The sequence below is a fragment of the Mesoplodon mirus genome (assembly GCF_964341445.2).
Source record: "Mesoplodon mirus genome assembly, chromosome: 3".
Classification (NCBI taxonomy): Eukaryota; Metazoa; Chordata; class Mammalia; order Artiodactyla; family Ziphiidae; genus Mesoplodon; species Mesoplodon mirus.
Genome location: NC_138978.1, coordinates 120856116 through 120878441, shown reverse-complemented (window position 1 = coordinate 120878441; position 22326 = coordinate 120856116). Strand labels below are relative to the sequence as shown.

General features: G+C 58.8%; 1 protein-coding gene across 6 annotated transcripts; it reads right to left on the bottom strand.

Annotated features, from left to right (window-relative positions):
* Positions 1-636: 636 nt before the first annotated feature.
* On the bottom strand, positions 637-21588 carry PEAR1 (platelet endothelial aggregation receptor 1). Of its 6 annotated transcripts, none has more exons than XM_082614193.1 (25): positions 21452-21588; positions 14278-14329; positions 13545-13675; positions 11749-11924; positions 10966-11070; positions 10511-10611; positions 9642-9734; positions 9114-9357; positions 8209-8329; positions 7874-8010; positions 7568-7780; positions 7110-7284; positions 6903-7023; positions 5992-6155; positions 5797-5899; positions 5521-5667; positions 5182-5307; positions 4130-4258; positions 3885-4013; positions 3467-3679; positions 3142-3230; positions 2892-3030; positions 2644-2718; positions 2292-2540; positions 637-1809 (listed from the first exon to the last, which is right to left on the bottom strand). In XM_082614193.1, the coding sequence occupies exons 4-25, from the start codon at positions 11847-11849 to the stop codon at positions 1658-1660; spliced, it is 3126 nt and encodes a 1041-aa protein (XP_082470319.1). In that variant the 5' UTR covers positions 11850-11924; positions 13545-13675; positions 14278-14329; positions 21452-21588; the 3' UTR covers positions 637-1657. The 6 variants fall into 6 exon arrangements, with proteins under 6 accessions (XP_082470319.1, XP_082470321.1, XP_082470322.1 ...); XM_082614195.1 differs by having other exon boundaries at positions 2650-2718; XM_082614196.1 differs by having other exon boundaries at positions 7874-7980.
* Positions 21589-22326: the final 738 nt, after the last annotated feature.

Genomic DNA, 22326 nt, shown 5'->3' with positions numbered 1-22326 from the left:
ACGGAGAGGCGGGGCTAGGGGGCAGGCAAGGAGCTGTCCAAAGTCACCCGGGAAACGGAACCGGGGAAAGCCGGGATTAGAGAGAGCGGCAGTCGGAGGAATCTAGGGAAGCAGAGTCCGGGTGGAGACAGGTCCACTCTCTGGGGTCGGCCCTCCTACCCTGTAAGGAGAGGACTCCTGATGGAAAAGGCCCAGAGAGACCCACCGAGTTAACGATTTGGCGTGGCTCTGGGTTTGTAATCTCGACCCCATCTATGTAGCCTCCTGGAGGTCTGGGAACTTAGTTGATCCGCTAACGAGTTTAGAAGGCGGGTCACGCTTCCAAGAAATCTTGGATTCAAAGTCCTCAGGTAGCCTAGACCCTACTGGACCCCTATCAGAGTATACTCTCTCCCCTCTGCTTTCCGGGCTCCAGCCTCCCCACTCCAGTCTGTTCCCCTCCCCCACCGCCACTCCCAGACCTTCCCACCATTGAGCTTTTGTGCTGTTCCCCTGTAGAAACGCTACCCTTTGGGGAAGACTCTGACCTATGCAGTCTTTCAGCTCTCAGAGCACCAGTTTGCCCAGCTATCTTAGCACTTGCCAGCACTTACCACTGGTACTTTTAACTCACTCAGCCACTCAGCCTTTGGGGGAACATTTATTGAGTGCCTACCATGTGCCAAGGGGAGCCAGTGTTGAACATAAACACAGGATTCCTGCTTTCAGGGAACTTAAGAGTCTGGTGGGGGAGGCAGAGATTAATCAAATAATCACACTAAAAAGCAACACATTACAGAGGTGCCTGGCACCCTGTAGGCCTTCTGCAGGTAAGGTGCATGAACACATCAGTAATCAGTGCTGTGAAAGAGAACGCGGGGTGTGAAGGACAAGCAGGAGTTAACAGGTGAGTGGGGGAGGGAGAGCATTCCAGATGTGCCAAGTCCCTGTAGTAGGAAGACATGTAGATGACAGGAGGACGTAGAGGCCAGTGTGACTGGAGCAGAGTGACAGGGAACACAGTTGAGAGTGAGGCTGAAGAGACAGGCAGGCCAGGCCAGCAAAGCCTTTAAGGCTTTGGACAATTTTGACTGTAGCCCAAGGGCCATGGGGCACCCACGGAGACTTTCAGGCAGGGGTGACCTAACCAGCTTGTATTTTGAAGCAGTTGGTTGGCGGAAGTACCAAATGAATGCAGGGAGGCCAGTAACGCTATTTCTAGAGTTAACTGGGTTTGGGCTGCCTCTCCACTATATAGTGAGTGCCCCAGGACAGGATCAGTGCCTGGTAACCCTCTGAAAACACGCGTGCACGCACACACAGAGCCTAGCCCGGGAGTGCACAGAAAAGTTACCCAATATACACTTCTTACAGCAATCTGAAATCAGAGTTATCCAGCAACATTCAACCCACCAGTTTATGTATACAGGGCCCTGGGGGCCTTGGGGAGCAATGGGTTGGGGAAAAGGAACACAGGTTTCCTGCTGACCAGTGTTTCCCATGGTAGAACCTGGGAGCCAGGCTCCCATCTCCTCTGCATTCACTTCCTCTATTAAACATGTTCGTGTTCATGGCCGGCCAGCCCTCTCCCTGCTCCTGGCAGGGTACAGCGGGCTCTGTCCTCAGCCTTGAGCAGCAAAGAACCGGTGTGCTGACCTCTGCACACCATCTTGGCTCCTCAACGGTCCTGGCGCCGAAGTGGGGGTGACGGGGGATGCCGTACTGGAGGCAAGTCATAGTGTCCAGGGATGTGGCTGTTCTTGGGTGAGTCATAGTGGCCAGGAGGCAGGCCTGGAGGCAGAGGGAGCTGGGAACCCACAGAGTCTCGGTCTGGAGACAGAGAGGGATGAAGATGAGAAGCAGGTGGCTCCTCCCCCTTCCCACCACTCTCCTCCCCTCTCCAGCCTCTTCTGCCGGAAGACGGATGCGTAGTGCCTGGCTATAGGCCAGTTTGTGCAGCTCCTCAGCTGCCAGTGGGGGAGGCCATCTCGACCTGCCCACCTCACAGGATAGGAAGATGCTCTGTCACCTGCCTTGTTCCCAGCTTTTCTGGATATCAAGTCTACAACTCAGGTGCTGTAAAACCACCATTTCAAATCCTCAGCCCTGTGAGGGAGGTACCGCCACCTACAGGCTCTAAGAGGCAGTGTGACTTCCCAAACATCATGCCTGGTTTGAGCCCAAGTCTGACCCCAAAGGCCTTGCTCTTGCTGCCACTTCACACCCACTGCGCATCCTCGCCCTCTGTCCCTTCTCGTTTCCCACCTCCCTTGTCCCTGTTCTCTCTGCCCCAGTGGAGAAGGAAGGCTCACCATGGGTCAGGGGGCTGGGCTGCTCATAGGTGCCACTGTCTCTCTCTGGCTGGGGGTGTCGCCGCCTCTGGCTGTCCCGGAGCTGAGGCGGCTGCCTGGGGGGGGACCCTGAGGGAGGGCCTTTCATTTCCATGTAGCTGCTCTCTCGGGGGCTCCCTAGCAGGCTGGGCAGGTCCCGGATGGTGGCGTAGGGGTTCTCACTGCTCAGGGAAGCCACGCTGGCCCCCAGCCCCTCTTCAGAGATGGGCCCTAAAGATAGGGGAAAGAAGTCAGGCTCGGTGGAGGCACTGGCCCCTAAACCCCAGCGCAGCTCCCTCCCTCGCTCCCCCGCCCCGCCCTGCCCTGCCCTCACCTTTACCGTAGAAGGGGCCTGGGCCATTCCTGTTGCTGTAGCTACAGCTGTAGCTTCGGTCCAGGCGGCTGTTACCTGAGGAAGAGAAAGCAACCTGCAATCAGGCCCCTGGTCCCCTGCCCAAGGTCCCACCTCCTCTAGAACTGGGGCCCAGAATCCCCTTCCACAAACACACACACTCAGATGGAGCAGGACGCTGGGCTGTGCACATCCACCCTCACCAGAGGCCTTGGCCCCCAGGCTCCTACCCCTGTCCAGAGGCCCTGGAGGGGGGTCCCGGCGCCGCTTCCAGTCAGCAGGCAGTGTGGCGTGGTTGTTATCATGCCCGTGGGCTCCACCTGGCCGCTCAGGGGCCTGGAGGCTGGCAAAGAGCTGACTGCCTGGAACCTGGCAGGGGAGGGGTGGGACAGGGAGAGCCACGTGCAGGGCTGGAGCTTTCCCGAGAACCGGGCTGTGCCCACAGGGCATCCACAGTGCATCCCCGCCCCCAACACTGACCTTGTTAGGGGGCGGGGGGTTAGGTGAGCACTGTGACAGGGTGTGGTAGCTGGGGTTGGAGTAGTAGTGACTGTAGCTCGGAGGGACATCTGCACAAACAGACACAGTTGCAGGGTGACCTGCCCGGTCAGAGACAAGCCTGGGCCCAAGACATTCATTCTGTTCCAGGAGATCCATAATCAGCCGCTCTGACCTCTTTCACTCTCTCCAACTCCCCGCTTCCCATCTACAAGGTCCAGGGAGGGATGCAGGAGCCCCGCACCCCATCTGCCCTGTACCTAAGAGCCAGCCACTCATGTGTGTCCCTGCCCCCAGGCCAGCTCACCTGGCATGACGTACTCAGAGCCGTCCAGTCGCCCGCTGCTGTAGGCCACTGCCAGGTGCTGGTGTTCTTTGCCTTTTTGCCAATGGCGGTAGCCAATGAACAGCGCCACCAGGGCCACCACCAGGGATCCCAGCACTGCAATGCCAATCACTGCCCCGAGTGAGTGATAGGCCACTGGAGAGGTAGGCATCATGGTGAACGGCTCCTGGCTTCCTGTGGGGGATGGGGTGGTCACTCAGGACAGTGTCTTGGCCCTACTGGTGAGCTTGGGATGCATGCATGAGAGAGCCCCCAGTAGGGGGGCAGGGTGATACAAGGGTACCACCTAGCAGAGACCTGGGCATGTACCTGTGTCCTGGTTCCCTGGGGACAGTGCGGGGCGGGGTGGGGGTAGGGAGGGGGCTAGATGAGAACTCACCAATCCTGCAGGGGGCACCACTGTGCCCTGGGGGACACACACAGGCCCCAGTCTCTGGATGGCACCTCTCTCCGGGACCACACTGGCATGGTTGGGAACAATTGGCACCGAACACCCCTGGAGAGCAGCCTGTTTAGAGAGCCGAGGAGGCAGGCGGGGATCAGAGGGGCCAGGGAACAGCAGTCCCCTCCTCAGGCTAGGGCTGACTTGGAGGCAGGGGCATGGAGTTCCCCTTCTGCTGGTACCTTCCAAGCAGAGATGTCCGGTCCGGCCTGGGGGGCAGAAACAACTCCCATGCTGGGGGTGGCAGGTCCCACCATGGCGACACTGGCAGAGCTGGGCACAGTTGGCCCCCCAGTGTCCTAGAGGGCACGCTGCAGGAGACAAAGTTGGAGCCTGTCTGGGGGGCAGGACCAGCCCCTCCTGAGTGAATTCTCAGTCCCCAGCATCGCTGAACTCTTCAGCTCAGCTTTGGTCTCCCCAGGGGCACCAAGGCTTTGAACCGTATCTACACACTGATGACTCACAAATGCTTATCCTCAGCCCTGTGTCTTGCCTGAACTCCAGACCCACGTGCCCAGCTGCCTGCTTAACTTCTGCACTTGCCTACCTGATAGACTTTCAGAATAACGTGACCAGGGCCAGACAACCAAAGGCTTCCAAACTATCCTATATTGCTTAGCTCTAGACTTTTTTTTTTAACATAAGAGAGAAATAAGTGTCTACACTATTCAAGGTATAATTTTTGTGTATCTGACACTAGCAAAAAATCTAATAGTAGTTACTGAATTCTATGGAAAAACTCTTGTCCAAGATTACTTCCCTCTACCCTGCCCATCTTTTTCATAGTAACTGCTTCTCATTTCCCCTTTTCAAAATTTGTTTGACTCGGTTTTCTGGACTAATCTTTTCCATGATGTCCTTCTTATATTTATGTGGGAAAGAGGCCATGTATAAATAAATAAATTGGCAATCCAAAAGAAAAAAAGAACATGTCCAAAACTGAGCTTATGATTTTCCCCGCCCCCGTACAAACACTGCTTTTCTCAGGCCTTCCATGCAGAAGGGCAGGGAATTTTCTTCCCTGGTCTGTTCATTGCTGCATCCTAAGCACCTAGAACGATACCCAGCATGTAGGTGATGCCCAATAAATATTTGTTTATAGTGTTTATATAAATGGCTGAATCAAGGTGGGTTCAGAGGCTTTTATACCCAGGAGCAGGGGAACGGAAGCCTCTGGTCCTCAGCCCACCCCCTCAGCAGGCACACATGCTCAGACACATGAGCCACCACATACGTTGGGAGCAGTCAGGGCCTGTCCAGCCAGCCATGCAGTAGCAGGTCCCATTCGAAGGGTGGCAGGAGGAGTGGTTAGCACACTTGCAGGGCACACAGCGTTTGCCGTAGCGGCCGGGCTGACAGGCTGGGGGAAAGGGGCTCGTGGTGACCAGGGGCAGGGGCCAACCCTCAGTCAGCCCGTGACCCCACTCTCTCCCTCCCTCCTTCCCACTGCAGCAACCGGCCCAAAGATTGGAGTCAGCACAAGAGACCAAGAGGGGTAGAGTGGGAGCTTCAGGCATCTGACACTGCACTGCACATTACTGCTGGCAGGCAGGGGGAGGGGAGGGAGCCTCACATCTCTGGCAGGAGGGGCCTCGGAATCCAGGTGCACACACACAATTGCCATTCTCAGGGATGCAGGTGCCTCCGTTCTTGCAGGTGCAGGTGTTGCTACAGTTGGCTCCCCAGAAGCCCTCAGGGCAGGGCAGGTGGCAGCGGGTACCTGTGAGAGGGGTAGGATGAGCCTGGCCTGTGGCCCCCCTTCTGTAGGGTTTCTTCTGAACACATGTCCTGTGGGATACGTCCCCCAACTCCACAGTAAGCCTGGGGCCTGGACACCTAGAACGCTCACCTGTCCAGCCAGCCTGGCACTGGCAGTGTCCGTGAACGGGGTCGCAGCCATCAGAATGGTCACAGTCACAGCGACTGGCACAGCCTTCACCAAACATCCCTTTCTTGGAGAGGGAGTGGAGGGCAGGATAGGCCAGTCAGCTGGGGGGTGCTGTGCCCTTTCCTCCCCCCGGCAGGCAGACTGTTGTGCACTTACCAGGCAGGGGAGCTGGCAGTGGGTCCCGTGCCACCCAGGGGTACAGGTACAGGCTCCAGTTTGGGGGCTGCAGGCTGCCTCGTGGGCACACTGGCAGCTGGCATTGCAACCGAAGCCCCAGGTTCCAGGCGGGCAGGGCATGGAGCAGTTACCATGCTGCCAACCTGGAAGAGGGGACTTGCAAGTAGGCATGGGGACCTGGCTCCCCTCCTGAGCAAGCACACACTGGGCATTGGCTCTGCCAGGCTCTGCACTATGAGCTGGGGCTGTGGGGGGGGGGGATGCCCATGGCCGCATAGGAGACAAGCATAGAAACTGTTGGATGTTGGACAGAAGGCTGAAAGACCGCTGGGGATGCACCACCACCTTCAGGGTCTTGGTTGCCTCTTCTGCAAAATGAAGGGGGGTGGCAGCAAACCCAAATGCTTACAGAGGCCCCAACAGGTAACTAAATGAGTTCTCCAGATCATGTGTAAGACAATAGGGAGGAGTGGGGACTGGAGACTGGACTTTTGTTAAATGTGATAGAGAGCTAGTCAAACAAAACGTATCTGTGTCCGAATCTAGTCTAAAGGTTGCCAACGTGCCACCCCTGGTAGATCTCCGAGGCCCTTGCTGGAGCTGCCATTCTGTGATTCTGTATGTCTGAGGATGAGGAATGTTCTGCAGAGAGGTACCTCTAGCCTGGGCCTTTAAGGACAATTGGGATTTTTGTGGTTGAAAAAAAGCAAAGCGAATATTCCAGGAAGGAAGTAGCCTGGCTACTTTCCCAGCAGTCCAGCTGCTGACCAGTGCCTCCGCCCTTACCCTGCAGCCTCTCCCCTACCCTTGGCCTGCCCCTACCCTTGGACTCTCCCTTCTTCGCATGGCCCCGCCCCCAAATCCCCTTCCGGGAGACCCCAACCCGTTACCTTCCTTGCAGACGCAGGCGCCGTCGATGGGCGAGCAGGCGATGGCATTTTCGCAGGAGCAGCGTGCGGAGCAGTTGACTCCATAGGTGTCAGGGGGACAGAGGCTAGCGCAGTGCGGGCCCTGAGAGCAGGCGGGAGCACCAGTGAGAGGAGCGGGCGGGCTCCTGGGCCTCTCCGGCACCTCCCTCGCGGCGGGGCGCGCCTCACCGTGTAGCCGGGCGCGCACCGGCAGAGGCCGCTGTCGGGCTGGCAGACGCCGCCGTGAAGGCAGAGGCAGTGCTCCTGGCAGCCGGGCCCGTGCGTGTCCTGCGGGCAGCTCTCGTTGCAGTGGAGGCCCGCCCAGCCCGGCAGGCAAGAGCACTCCCCGCTCATCGGGTGGCAGCTGCGGGCGGAGGCGGGGGCGCGGCGCGGTCTGAGCCCGGGTCCGCAGGTCGACTTCCCCGCCCCCTCCGCGTGGTGGGAGCCGAGCATCGCCGAATTGAGGGGGACATCGGGGAGGCTCGGTGCTGTTCCGAGAGAGGTCTCTCCCCGTCCCCGAGGCCCCTCCCTTTCCCTTCTGTGAGATCTGCCCCGCCCTAGGTCCTTTTTGTGACTCCGGTGGCTTCAGCACCGAAGGCCTCTCCCACTGGCCTCCAGACCCCTTGACCACAGTGCCCGCGGCCTACTTGAGACTGTGTTCCGGGTCGCAGGTGCAGGGCATCTGGCAGCTGAGGCCATAGAGGCCGTCGGGGCAGAGACGTTCGGCGCAGCGGTCCCCAGTGAAGCCGTGTTCGCACAGACACGCGCCGTTGGCCGGGAAGCAGCGGGCGCCCGTGGCGCAGTCGCAAGTCTCAGCACAGTCCTGCCCGAAGCGGCCCACGGGGCACTCCTCACGGCACCTGGGCGCCTCTCGGGAGTGAGCCTGGCCACGCCGCCCGCCGCCGCCCCCGGCCCACCCCAGGCCACTCCCACCCCAGGCCAACACCACTCACCGGTCCCCTGTGTATCCCGGAGCGCAGCGACACTGCCCGGTGAACCGGTCGCAGAGGCCTCCGTTGTGACAGCGACATTCCTGGGAGCAGTTGGGTCCATAGGAGCCCTCGGGGCAGGGCAGGGAACAGATGGTGCCCTGTGGGGTTGAGAGGTCGACAGAGCCCCAGGAGCCCAGCCCCCTCCCCATGGCCACAGGACCCGTCAATACCCCTACACCCCAAACCCTCAAACCTCTCCAGGGCCCACACAGCCTACCCCCCTCACACACATCCTCCTGGGAGCCCTATAGAGAACCGCCCACAGAATTCATACCCACAGGTCCCACCCTTCATACCATCCATCCAGGTGGGCAGCTGCAGGAGCCCCGAGAGGCCTGGAAGACACCCCCGTTTTGGCAAGGAGGGGTGCTGGGGCAGGAGAAGCCAACACCGTCCTGTGAACAGGACACCTCACAGCTGTTGGGCAGAGGGGGTGAGGTCAGTATGGAAACAAGCAGTACCTGCTTCCCCCTTTGCCCCCAAGGGCTGGTCAACCACAAACAGGCCCTCCCCAGGAGGAAGGCCCGACTCCAGGGCTCAGTGAGTCACACCCACCCTTCGAATCTCACCCCCATCCCTTCCCTCTTGGGTACTGCAGGGATCAAAAAACAAACGTTTCCAGGACTGGAAATGGCAGGGACACCCAGCCGCATCAGGAGGGGTAGAGCGAAGAGCCATGGGTGGCGTGTCTGCTCTCCACGCACCCCCTGCTCCACCTCTACCTTTGCTCATGCTCGTCCCTCTGGGGGCAACACGTCTGCCTGCCATGGTTTTCTGTCCTGAGGGCTCAACGCCAGAGCTCCTCCATGAAGCTGGATCTTTGATCTCCAGCTAGATGCACATTCTCCCTCCTGTGACTCCCCAGCTCTCCCTGCACCCTGCCTTGCAGTAGGGTTCTCTGCGTCCCTATCTCAGCCCCAATTTGGGACGTGCTTTCGCTCACACGCTAGTTCATGTTATCTTCACAGCAACCCTTCTAGGTGGACAATACTGCTCCCATTTTACAGGCCGGAAACAAACACGTGAAGAGTCAGTGATTTGCTCAAGGTTGCTCAACCAGCGAGCAGCAAAGCTGGGACCAGGATCTGGGCCTCTTGACTCCATCCCCACGTTTGGGATGCTGAGTCCCCTTGTGTCCCCACGTATGCCCGTGCATCCTGTGGCTGCAATCCCGTTAGTGTGTGTTCCTGCTGTTACACACCTGGGCCCAGTTCTCTCTGGGGGGCAGAGGCAGGCTCCGGTCTGGGGGTCACAGGGTGCCCCATGGCACTGGCAGCTGAACTGGCAGGCAGGGCCATAGCGGCCAGGGGAGCAGGGCCGAAAGCAGTGTGGAGGCTGCAGCCCAGAGGGACAGGAACATGCCCCACTCTTGGGGTCACAGGAGCTGCTGTTGCCGCAGTTGCAGGGCTTGTCACACTGTGGCCCCCAAACTCCCGGGGCACAAGCTGTGGGACGGGAGGGCAGAATGGGGTCACCAGGGGTCTTGCCCCTCCCCAGCCTCCAGTTAGTCCCCGTCTCTGTGTCCTGGCCCCCACACATGCCCCCATGTCCGGCTTTGGCCCCTCCCCCTATACCACACCTCCAGAAAAGGCTGCTGGCTGCAGTGGGACTCTGCTGGGTGATCGCTCTGGGGGCCTAAGCACCTGTGTCCTGGTAGGGAGGGTGTGCCCAAGGGTTCTGCATCCCTGGAGGCACAAGGGGTCATGCCCTGCCGTCACCAGCCACTTACCACTGGAGCAGTCGTCGCCCCGCCAGTCTTGCACACATTGGCACTGATTGGGTGCCATGCAGCGGCCATGAACACACTCCTGAGCACAAAGCGCTGGGGCAGAGATGGGGTGGGGTGTGTGTGAGAAGATGCTTCCACCCCTGCCGTACCCACCTTTTATTCTCTGAAGCCTAACCCCAGCTTCCTCCCACACCAGGGACCTGGAGTTCGCCAAGCAGCAGTTCTGCCTCTAAGATGCAAAAAGACTTGAGAGTAAAGCAACTCAGGTCAGAGCTTGTCAAGACCTCAGGATTCTGGACTCCCGAGCTCCTTTCTGTGAAATTCTGGAAGCACCTTGTTGGGAAATGGGCAGGCAGGGTTCCTCACGTAGGGACTAGACATGGATGCTGTCCAGAGAGAGGGTAGGGGCTGGGCTAGGGGCTCAGGCTGGGCAGGGGTCTCTGTAGGGGCTGGTGATGGTCCAAGGCTGAGAGAAGGGGAGAGACAGAGCGGGCTCTGCTCTGGGGGTTTCAGGGTGCTGGGGGCAGGGGACAGGAGAGACTGGATGGCAACAGGTCGAGACAGATAGCAACAGAGAAACAGGGACAGGAAGAGTCAGAGAGAGAGCCAGACACGGAGTCCTGAGACACGGTGACAGAGAGATACAGGCAGCCCAGAGACAGATGCAGAGCCAGAGACTGCTGAGGGACATGGAGAGAGAGAGTGGGAGAGACGTAGGGACAGCTAGAGACAGAGGTATAAAGTGGCAGCTTTGTCCCTAGAGACAACAGGGCCAGCGGAGGGCAGAGGAGTAGCCCCACCCTGGTGAGGGCAGGGAAGGACTAGGTGACCCAGGCTCCACTCATTCCACCGCCCCACCCAGGACTCACGGACACAGGCTCCGCTGCTCTCATAGAAGCCCCGACAGCACTGCAGGCGTATTCGGTGCTCTGTCTTCACCACCTGGCGGTACACGGTCCTGTAGACAACCCTGGGGGAGACCCAGAGGTGGCCCTCAGTCCTCCCTGCCGAGGCCCCGGCTTCCAGCCTTCTATAGTGCGGCACTGGGGGAGGCCTGGGCCACTGCCCAGCACTCTGAGCTGGGGTAGCATAGAACATTCCCTCCTTGCCTCCCATCCAGCCATACACATGCACACAATACACCACATCCGCACACCCCAAACACACATACCCCACACACAACATGCCTTGAGTGCCCTGAGGCCAGACGCTTCCTCTGAACTCTAAAGGTTCTGAGAAAAGAATGGGGGTGCAGAGCGGCAAGGCCGGGGCCGAGGCAGCTCCTCTGGCGCCCATCTGCCGATGGAAGGGGACGGGCACTCACGTGGGCTGGGGGCAGGTGTTCGGGCTCTCCCAGGGCCGGTCACAGGGCTCCGAGGGGAGCAGGCTGAAGGGGCGGGAGCGCGACTCCTTGGTTGTGGTGGTGAAGCTGCAAGACAGGGAACGGAGTCGGGGCCCAGGGCAGGGAGAGGCCTGAGCTGGCAGAGCAGAGCGGGGGTGCGAGGGCTTGGCCACAGTGGGGAATATTCAGGCTTGCTCCCTCGAGCCTAGGATGGACCCCCCATCTGTCCCGCTTCAATCTGGAGGGATCCTCCCAGAGTTGGAATATTCCTGGGAATATTCCATTCCAGCCTTCCATTCCCCGCCACCTCCTTCTCCCTATATGGGGAAATTGAGCTAGAACTGACTTCTGGGCCCAGCTGATGGAGATGGGTTGAAGCACTTCTGGCCAAATCTTGCCCTGGGCCTTGTTGCCCAGCCCTGTCCCCTGGGCTCTCCCTGGGCCAGCCCCTCTGCTTGTCCCATAGTGAATGGCTCCTACCCTGTGCTCTGTCCTGCAGCTAGCCTCGCACAGGGACCAAGGGATGGGGACAAAGAAAGGACAGGGTCACAGCTGAGATGGAGACTGAGACAAGATCAAGATGGGGCTGGAATCAGAGGCATCCCATCTAGGGGAGCAGAGACAGTAGAAGCAGAAATAGGAGGGAGGTGAGGGCTGGAGAAAGGGAAGGAGGCGAGGGAGGGAACTGGAAAGAGGCGCCCCAGTGGGGAGAATGGGGAGCTGGGGGCTTCCAGCCCTCAAGGCACAGCAGGGGCCCTCTCTCACCTTTCCCAGAAGCTGCAGGTGTTGGGGTCCTTGGGGTTGAGGGTTCCAGCCAGCCCCAGGCCCAGGGCCAGGAAAAAGAGGGCCCGCAGAGGTGGTGACATTGCTGAGGCCTGTGACAGGGCCAGGTGTGGAGCAGGTGAGGGGCACTGCAGCCACAAACCTGGAGGACCAAGTCTCTGCAGAGACCAAGCAGGGGTGGCAGAAGAGATGAGGCTCTGGTCCTCTGGCCCATGCTTCCCAGGCTCCAGGTCTTATTCCTGACCAGGTGGAGCACTGCCATGCCTCTGAGACTTTCTCACACGGTTTCCTCTGTCTGGACGTCCTCCCCCCGATTCTTCACTTTAAGCACTCACCTTTCAAGGTCTAGCCCAGTGTCACCCCTCTTTCCCTGCCCTGCTTCCCAATCCACACTGGCGGACTGCCCCCACCCATCCCTTCCGGGACCCCCAGCACCATTCACCCACACGCCACTGTTCTAGTGCCTGTTCCCTGACCATGACCTCTAGAGGCAGGGACCTGTGCCTGAATTCCCAATCCCCAGCACAGCCCCTACCCAGGGCACTTTGATATTATACCAAGGTGTGAAATTGGAGCCAACGAAGGGAAGTTATAAGGGAAGCCAACTTGGGCTCAGTTAGAGGAAGAACTTTCCAATGGTCAAAGCAGTTCTGTGATGGAATCAGCGACCTCGGGTGGTGAGCTCCCCATCACTGGATGTAGGCAGGCAGAGGCCAAAACCACCCTGATGCTGTTAGGGGCTTCCTGCTTTATGGGGTGGGAGTAGGGCTAGGTCCAGGTGACCTTGAAGGAGGCCCCTCCCCACCACTGGTGCGCTGGCACGGCCCATACTGACTTCTGAGAGCCAATCATGAGTTCTCTTCCCAACTCCTTGTTCAGTGCTGTCACAGTAGTAGCTTGAAACCAAGCACGGGGGTGGAAATCGGCACCATGGAAATCAGCAAACACCACAGATCAGGGCCACCCCCACCCACCCATCCCCCCACCGAAGCCGCTTGCTAAAGCCTTGCCAGCATACCTCTGCACCCAGCTCTAGGCGCTATCACCCAGGGAGTCCCCAGCCTGGCCTCAGACTTAAGGAGAAGCCGCCACCTCCCTGTGACCACCCACCAGCCATCTGGAAATGGGCTGCTCCCCCTCTCCTCCACCCCTGGCCTCGCCCAGTGGGTGGGAAGCAGGTCAGGACCTCAGAGGAGTCTGTTCTGCTCCTGAGCTCAGGAGCAGCAGAGGCCCTTGAGCACCCGCCGTCCCCGCCCCGCCAGTCTCAGATTCTCTGTTAACTTGCCCGGGCTCCCTCCTCTACGCCTTCCTGAGGCGCCCACATCTGCTTATAATTTTCCCCGAGAAGAGAGAAAGGTCGTGGTAGCTGGCCCCTTACCCCGCTGAGTATCTCTGGAATGCCTGCCTCCGGGACCCACCCCAGGCCCTCCACCCACACACTCCCAGGGTCCCCAAGGGCCGCTCTCAGCTCCCATCAGGGCAGCACTCAGAGGGATGGTCCCTAACCTAACTGCGCCCCACTGCTGCGTTCTGCCCCACCAGGAAACCCTCCAGCCTGCTCCCCACCCTCTCAGCGGCTGGGCTGGCCCACCTCTCCTCCCCAGGCTCCCTCCCACCCACCACAAATTTCTACCCACCACCCCCCTCCTGTCTTGCAGAGCAGCAAGGCCTGCCCATGACTCTGGTTAGTGGCCCCATCACAGCTCCCCCAGGGCAGATCTCCACCTGTAGTCTTTTTTGTGTCCCTCCCATCCATCCTCAGTCCCCAGGTAACTCACCAGGCCTCTATGGCATCCTGGGGCCTGAGAAACTCAGGTGAGCCAGGGGCAGGGCGACAGGGCCCTTGGGCCCCAGGGCCTGAGGAGCCCAGAGAGTGTCCTGGGGGATCCCGGTGCTCATGATACGGAGCCTGAAAACAGGAAACAGAACCTGGCTAGAATGTGTGTATGTGGGGAGGGCAGCAGGCAGCATGATCATGGGCGGAGCACGGGGTGGCTCTATCCTCCCACCACCCTGAACTTGGAAGGTAGGATGTGAGGGAGGGTGGGGAGTCGGTGGGGAGGGACGCAGCCTGGCCTCAGGGAGCCAGGCCACAGTCAGGAGTGCCCTTCCAACGACCCCCATAGTTTGGCCCTTCCACCCACACAACCGCCATCTCCCTCCCCAACAGCTGGCTCCCTCTCCCAACATCCCCAGGCTCTGCCCTTCACCCCAACCCTGCTCCGGTCACCTTCCCAGGCCCACCCTGTCTGATCCCAGCTGACCTTCTCCCCACTTCTCCTTCGAGTGTGCATGGCAGCAAGCCCATGGACAGGACCCTGAGCCCCCCACGCATCTCCCCCTCTTCATCCCCCAGTTTGGTCCACACTCCCCTCTTCCTGTAGCCCCCACTGTGCCCCTGGCATGGGGGTCCTGTCCTCCAATTGGAGCTCAATCTGTCTGGATACAGGGTCATCACCCTTGTCCCTGGGCGAGCCTCATCTCCAGCCACGCAGGGACCCCCATGCTTACCTGGGCCTGGATCTGTCCCCGGAGCTCGACGCTGCGGTGACATGGACAAGACCTGCAGCAGGAAGGCCCTGATGAGGCGCAAAGGGGAGGGGCTGTCCTTCCTCTCATCTACAGCAGCCCCCTCCCACCAGCCACCTCCTCTTAACCAACTTCTGGAGGAAATGATTCACCCGGGGGACTCTGAGAGGGGCCTCGAGATGGGCAGGGGAGCATGCGGGGGGCCTGACCCTAATCCCAGGGGGTTGATTCTAATAACTAGAGGGGTGGGGAGATTCTGTTTTCCCAAGGGCCTCAGGGTAGGACTGGAGAGCAGAGAAGATCTCAGCTGGTCAGTGGAAGGGGCTGGAAGCCAGGATGGGGCTTCAGTGGATGCGGATCAGTGGGTGGTCCGCAGGGAGGGGAGAGATGAGATGGGGATCCTGGCAGGGAGGGGCAGGGTTTGACCTCACCAGCCCCAGACCCTGAGGAGAGAACACAGGCCAGATCAGGAGCCCAGAGCTCCAGCCTGGCTCCCTAGGCTTCTTCCCATCTGAGCCTTTGCCCCTGAGGGGCTAGGGAACCTGAAACCCTGGCCCACCCTTCCCCAGCCCCTCCAGTCCCAGCAGAACTGGGGCTATGTGATTACACGTGCCCCTTCAAGGGGTTTAAATCAGACAACTACTGGCTCCCCATCTGACCCCAGGGGCCCCCACTGTAGGTTCCCTTCTCCCTCTTCCCATACAGATGCCCCCTGCCTTTCCCCTACTCAGCCCCCTTCCTCCATGGCACCTGTGGATTGAGGGACCCACACACCTTCCCTCACAAATGGAAAACTAATGTGACCCCATATGTTGTTTACTGTGTTGGCACGGGCAGAGTGCTGAGCAATTTATACAGATCATTTCGTGTAAAGCTTATGTCAACCCACTGTGGTAGGTATTATTATTCATTTTACTGATGAGGAAACAGGCAAGGAGAGGGTAAGTTCCCTGCCCAGGGCCACACAGCCAGTAATATCAGAGCTGGGATCCAAACCCAGACTGGCAGATCCATCCCTGCGGTTCCAGGCTCTCCCGAGCCCAGGCGGGAATCCCAGGGGCTTTACATCTCTTTTTAACAGCCTTGGTTATGGCCAGGGGGAGCCTGGCAGGGAGCTGGACAGGAGAAGGGGACCAGGCTGGGGGCTGCCGCAAGAACGCGATCAGAGGCGTGGGAACCGGGATGTGTTTACAGTCAAGAATGAGCTGACACTTCTCTCTCCTCCACCTCGAGATGCAAAGCAGCTGGGCGCCTGGCCAGGACCCCTCCCCCCCGCCGCAGTCCCCAGTCCCGCCTTCGAAAGCCCCCAGTATCCCTGCCCTCTTGGCCTCCAAGCCCACACAGGGCCCAACCCAGCTCGCCTCCCCTGCTCTTCTCCTGTTCAGCCTGATTCCTCTGGTGGGGAGTCCCTCTACCCTCACTGTACTCCAATCCTAACCCTGCTAGGAGGAGGGGAATGAGTCTGGGGCCTCTGGGAGGGGAGTAGGGTTCCTAGTGGACAGGAGATGATCCATGTCTGTAGAAGGCAGAGAGCAAGAGTGGGGCTGATGGAAGTGAGACAGCAAGAGGCACTTCCCCACCAGCTCCCTTCTAGCTGCTCTTCTCTGGGAGGTGGTACAGCAAAGGATACCCTCTGAGCTCTGCATCCCCTCCCACCCCCCCATTCAAAACTGTGTTCGAATCCCATCTCTCAGTTCCCTCATCTCTAAAACGGAGACGATAATGGTACTTCCCTTTGTAGGATTGTTCTGCAGAGTAATAAATGAGTTGATACAGATAAGCGTTTAGAGAGCTACATAAGAAGCTCAATGAACAATTGCAGTCTCCATGATGGCAACCTCAGCCCCAGTCCTCCTGCACCTATCACACCCCTTCTCCACTCCCCTTGGCACTGTCATACTCTTTGAGTATTAATTCCAGGAAAAGCTGTTTCTTTCTTTTTTTTTTCCTGAAGAACCCCCAGGATGATCCGGGAATGGGAATAGGGCCTTAGATGCTGACAGAGAGAAAGGAAGTGGGGAGGGGAGGGGACTAGGCTCCCCAGAGAACCTGATCCCCCAGAACGATGGGCTGCCCGCCAGGTACGTCTTCAAGCCAAAGGCGGTTGATGAGGCAGGACGCCTGGATTCTACTTCCCCCCAGCCCTCAGCCTGAGCACCAACTCCAGCTTCTTGCTTGTTTCCACTGGTGCCTCCTCTCTGTCTCTCTCTCTCTCCCCGCCTTCCCATCTTGGAGGCCAAAGTTTCTAGTACTTAAAAGCTGTACGACCTCAAGCATGTCACTTGAGCCCTGTGAACCTCCATTTCCTCATCTGTAAAATGGGAGAATAACACCCCATATCTCCCAGGGTTCAATGGGGGTTGGAAATGTTGGTTCCAATGACCATCCTGGAACTGAGCCTCAGACCAGAGGCTGCTCAGTGGACATGTGTTGATGCAAAAACAGAATCCTCCAAGTTCTAGGCTCTCTGCCTCTTTCTTTTTGCCTTTTGTCTTGCTCTTCATCAGAAACTCTCTGCTTTCTGTCTTTTTTTCTTCCTCCATCAGTTTCTTGGTCTCTTCTGCCTCTCTCCTTCCTTTTCTATATCAAGGCTACCACGTACAGTTGTGCAGTACGTTCACTGCACTAGGGAATCCACCTTCAGGTATGGAGTGTAGGCTGAACTCCAGCCACGATCCACCAGTCGAGCCCTGTGTCTTAGCTTGGTGCCAAGGTTGCCTCGCCCTGTAGCTCTCTTGTCTTTCAGGATCTCCCCTGTGTCTGTGTCTGTTCTCTGTGCCCTTTCCTAACCTCTCTTTGCCATGGAGACAGGATCACTTAGTCCTTCCCACTCAGCAGTGTGATCCTGAGTCCAAAGACTCCCTTCCCTCCCCATACAGAGATGCCCTCTAACCCAGCTCCGCCAGCAGCCTAGACTTCTCTGCTCCACGTGCCACTCAGAACACCCGTGTACACGCTTGTACACGCACACACAGAGAGCCCCTCCTACATCCAGCCAAGCCAGGCCTTCGGCACGCCAGGCATGTCTGCCGGATGGAGGGACAGGAAGCCTGCATGTGCTCCAGAGGCTGGGCGGGGAGGGAGCAGGGGTGAGGGGCCGGCCTTGTGTTCTCTGTGGCTCAGGAAACAGAAGCTAGAGGGTCCTCAGCCCGACCTGTTTACTCATCAGGAAATAGAGAAACTGCAGGGATTCTGATTCACCAAACATTCAGCACGTGCCTACCGGAAGCTAGAGCCAGTCCGGACCCTCACCACCACCCACAGGTGGAGTGATTGTTACCCCTCTCCATTTCACAGGAGAGACCATGGAGGGTCTCAGGTAAAAGGACTTGCCCAAGGGCCAACTGGTCGGCAGAGGCAACAGCAGGATTAGAACCTGCTTCAAAGAACAAAGCAGTGGGGGGTGGGAGGTAACCCCTGGGGTGACACAGGCCAGGGAGCAGCTCCCCCTGCTGATTGCCACCCCCAGATACTGTCGGAAAGCGCAGCTCTGCTCTGGCCACTGCCTCCCTCTAATGCCTCTGTGGCTCCCCACACTGCAGGAAAGGGCGCCCAGGGCCCAGGTGGCCAGCCTCTGCTCCCATCACACTGGACATGCCTCTCACCGCACGGCCACCTCTGCCCAGGCCACCCCTGGAATGCCCAGGTCCTACCCATCCTTCTAGGCCAGTCTCCTCCAGGAAGCCCCTCAGTGGCTCCGCACCTCACCTGTTCCTCCCTTTCCTTGGACCTTCCTCCAGGCTCTTAGCACACTCACCACGGACCCCTGTGGCCCAAAGGACCCCAGTTCTTCCCTGGGGCCGGCTCCATACTGGACATAGACCATTCCCCCGAGACCCAACACTTCCCCAAACTCTAGCCGAAGGCACCAGTGTCCCTCCTCTGGGGGCAGGTGGGACTAACCCAGGTCAAGCCAGGAGTTCACAGGCCCCGGAACACCTCAAGTCTGATGGATGGATGAGGTAATGTACCCCATCTTGTGACTGCCAGCTTGTGAGTCTGGTTTCCCTACCAGGCTGGGACAGCCTCCACTTCCATTCTTGTCCCAGGCTCTATTAGTGGGCTGCTTGCCCCCCAGGTGTTCCCTCAAGGTTCCCATCCCGTGGTCATTATATTTTTATTAAGGTCTGTCTTCCCCACTGGAATGGAGCACCATGGGGTCAGGGCACTTCTCTGCCTACCCGACCACTGTGTCCCCAGCACTGGCCAGCACCTACACACACGCATCTAGGGTGCCTGGCACCCAGTGGGCAGTAATTAAACATCGTGTGGAGTGGATGGACTGATAAACTCTAAATCCTTTCTGACTTGAGTAAGCCCAGCCTTACTTTGTGGGAAGCGGGACAGGGAGAGATGTTTGGAGGCTGTGGCTTGTCCCCGGCTCACCAGACAGCACGACCTTCCTTCTAGGGCCCTCAAGACACAACACTGGTAATTCGATGGAAGGTGGAGTTCAGAAAGAACTTCCCAACATTACAAAGTAAAAGGCGTCTCCAGACCTGCTCTCCTGACCTCGGGCAGGAATTCCTCAGGGCTGGCCTCCAAGTTCCTCTGGGCTGAGTGCATGGGAGTGCAGGGCACTGAGTCACCTGGAGAGGAGGGAGTGTGCCCGCACGCAGGGCCTGAGCCCTAATCCCGAACCTCTGGCCCAGGGACTACGCCCCTCACTGCCCATCCACACACCACCTCCTACACAGACGGAGTAGGCCTCAGATGCCACTATGTGGGGTGGGGTAGGAGGCACAGGCAGGAAAGGGGACTCACGAGGCTCCATGGCCCAGCACCCACCCGGTGCTGTTTCTGGAGACCTCCATCTGGCCATGTGTGGGTGCTCTAACACCAATTCCCACCCCTTGTTAAATGTATATTGTGAGCTGGATCCTTTCTTTTCATCCTCTCAGCAGTCCTAGAAAGTAGGTGCTATTATGCCACCTGTTACGTAGATGAAGAAATCCCAGGGAGTTCCCCAGCGGTCCAGTGGTTAGGACTCAGCGCTTTTACTGCGAGGGCCCAGGTTCAATCCCTGGTAGGGGAACTAAGATTCCACAAGCCATGCAGAAAGAAAGAAAGAAAGCAAGAAAGCAAGCAAGCAAGAAAGAAAGGGAGAGAGAGAGGGAGGGAGGGAGGGAGGAAGAAAGAAAAAGAAAGAAAGAAAAGAAAGGAAGGAAGGAAGAAGGAAGGAAGAGAAAAAGAAAATCCCAAAGAGGTTAAGTAATTTGCCCAAGGTCACACAGCCAACCAAAGGCAGGGTGGGGATTTGGACCAGGTCCATCAAGCTCCAAAGGCTTGTGCTGCCCCTTTTAGTCCTTCTACCCCTGTGATTTCTCTTTGGTCTTCGGACTTCCTCCTGTTTTACCTCCTCTACCACCTTCTTGTTCTTTCTCTCAGTCTCTGCTCTTGTTTTTCCAAATATGCCTCTCGCTTCCCTCTGGGCCTTGTTGTATCCAGAAGTCTCTATGCCTCTGCCTGTGTTTTCCTTGTCTGTTGGTATCTGTCTGTCTCTCAATATCTCTGTCTTTGTCTTTCCCTCTCTCCTCCCCTGTCTTCTCTTGCTTCTCCTGCTGGCTTCTCCCCCACAGAGAAGCCTCTATGGTACCTCCCCCAGGACTGGTTCGGACACCCTCCCCAGAGCTAGGATGGGCCCTAGGGCCCCTCTTGCATCCCGGGAGGGCTCTCTTTCAAGGTTTCCAAGACTACTCAAAGGAGAAGCTCTGAGCACTGTGGTGGAGGCCCTGCCTGGCCCAGGTCCCCTCTCCAGCAGAATGTGTTGGTGGGGGGAGGCAGACAGCAGCCCAGCGACTTCTATCTCTATCCAGGTTTCCTAACTGTGGATGGGACTGCCTGCAGAGCTAGTTTCCTCTTCTGGGAAAGTCTGATAGGGGATGGAAGGCGGAGGTGGGGGGTAGTGTAGAAACAGATGCCAACCCTCGGCTTCACCTTCCGTTGAAGAGAGGAAGACAGAGGGGAGCCTGGCTAACCCAGCTCCTAGGTGGCAGGGAGGGTAGCCCCAACTGCAATGGCAAGTTTAGCGGGTAGACTTTGGGAGACCTCAGAAGTGGAAGAGGCAGAAGCAGGGCACAGAGAGCGGGAGAGAGGAGAGCTGTCCCACACCCTGGCTCCTGTGTGCCCACACAGAGGGCCTGTATCATGGATTGGGATGGGGCGGGACTCAGACAGCTCCCCGACCCCCAGGCCCAGCTTAGGCCAGGGTTGAGAGCTGACCCCTTGCCCAATCCTGCCTGGAGCCGAGGTCTGGCTGAGCCTGGGAGCCTGGGAAACTCGGACCAGCACAAACTGTTCCCATCCCTGGGGACTAGGGTCACAGCCCAAGCTCGGGAGAGGCCACTCATAAAAGTCCAGAGCAAGACAGCTGAAAGTTCACTACTGGAGGCTGGAGATGGGGTGGGGGTGAGGGATGGCCTTGCTGGGGCCTGGGCTCCGGGGCCCCCCACCCTCACTACCCCTCACACACACCAGCCCATGGGGCTTTCTGGGGATCCACATGCCTGAGACCTTTGGCCAACTTCTTAGTCCTCAAACCGGCAAAACGATGAGCCCCAGGGACCTATAAACCTGGGCCCCTTCCCTCCATCCTCCTCAAACGTGTCTCCTGGTGGGAAGAGGGCCAACACTGTAATAAACACTGAGCAGGCACGGTTCTAAGCAGGAGACATGTTTATGCTCATCTTAGCCTCACAGCAACCCAATAAGGGAGGCACTATATCTTATTATTCCCCTTTTAGAAATGAGAGACTGAGACACAGAGGTGAAGTCTCTTGACCAAGATCCTACAGATAGTAAGGAGAAGGAAGAGTCGAGATTCGAACCTGGGCAGCCTTAACTCCAGTGCGGGTGCTCTTAACACTACACATCCCTTCAGCCAAGTAGAGGGCTTCTCTCTCCAGCCCTGAAAGGGGGCCAGTGGGGTGGTGGCAGCCGCTGGACACACAAAGTCCCATACAAGGGGCTAGGAAACAGCTTCATTTGCATGTCATTTACATGCTGTTTCGTTATGGATGGAAACCCCCAATCCCCTTTGGCCCCTCTCCACTGCCCCATCCCCTTCAGGTCTCTCTGTCGGTCTCTCTTTTCCCCCCCACCCCGAGGTCCCCCAGTGCAGGGTGGTCGCGGGACCAGGGGCGCGCGGTTCACTCACCTGCCTCTGGACCCTATCTCGCCGTCCGCCTGGGGTGGGGACCGCCGGGGTGGGCCTGGAGGAGGACAGGACGGGGGTCCCTGCGTGGAGCCCCAGGCTGACTGCGAGAGCGGCGGGGAGGCCGAAAGTTGTGGATCGCTGGGCGGGGAGGGGCGCGGAGGGGCGGGGGGCAGGAAGGGGGTGGGAACTCAGGCCCTCGCCAAGGCAGGAAGTTTTGACAAGGAAACCGGGAGCCGGGGGAGGGGAGATCCAGAATGCCCGGGAGGGAGGCTGTGTAGGGGTGGGACCACTGAGGCCGAGCGGCGGGGCCGACCCGACAGCCTGGATCGGGCGCAGAGAGGTGATGAGCAGGGGAGAAGAGCAGGGGCCCCGGGCCTGGGAAACTCCTCGACTCTTCACCAGCTGTGCGGCCTTGGGGTACTCCGCCTCTCCGGCCTCAGCTTTCTTATCTGCAAAGTGGGGTGGTGGAGGGGAATCAGTGAGATCGTCTACGTCAGGCACCTTCCCACTGAGGCCCAACAACCGTTACCTTATTAAAGATACAACCCGGGGACCGACCGACAGCACCCCAGACTGGGAGAGGAGCACCGGGAAAAGCCCTCTCCGCTTCTCTGGCCGCCCGAAAGCACCCTGAGGGAGGGTGTGATCCAGGGAAGCAGTGTTCGACGGAGTCTCCGCCTCTGCCCGCCCCCTTGGTCCAGGGCCCGGGCGCTTCTGTGCACCTCGCGCCGCAGCCTCCGCGCGGAGCCAACCCGAGCCGGGCGCCACCTCGCGGCCAGCGTCCGCCTCCCCACAGCCCGCGCACCGGACCTGGGAGAAGGCGTCACTCCGGAGGCCGACAACCTGTACCCCACCTTTCTTGGGGCACCCTTCCC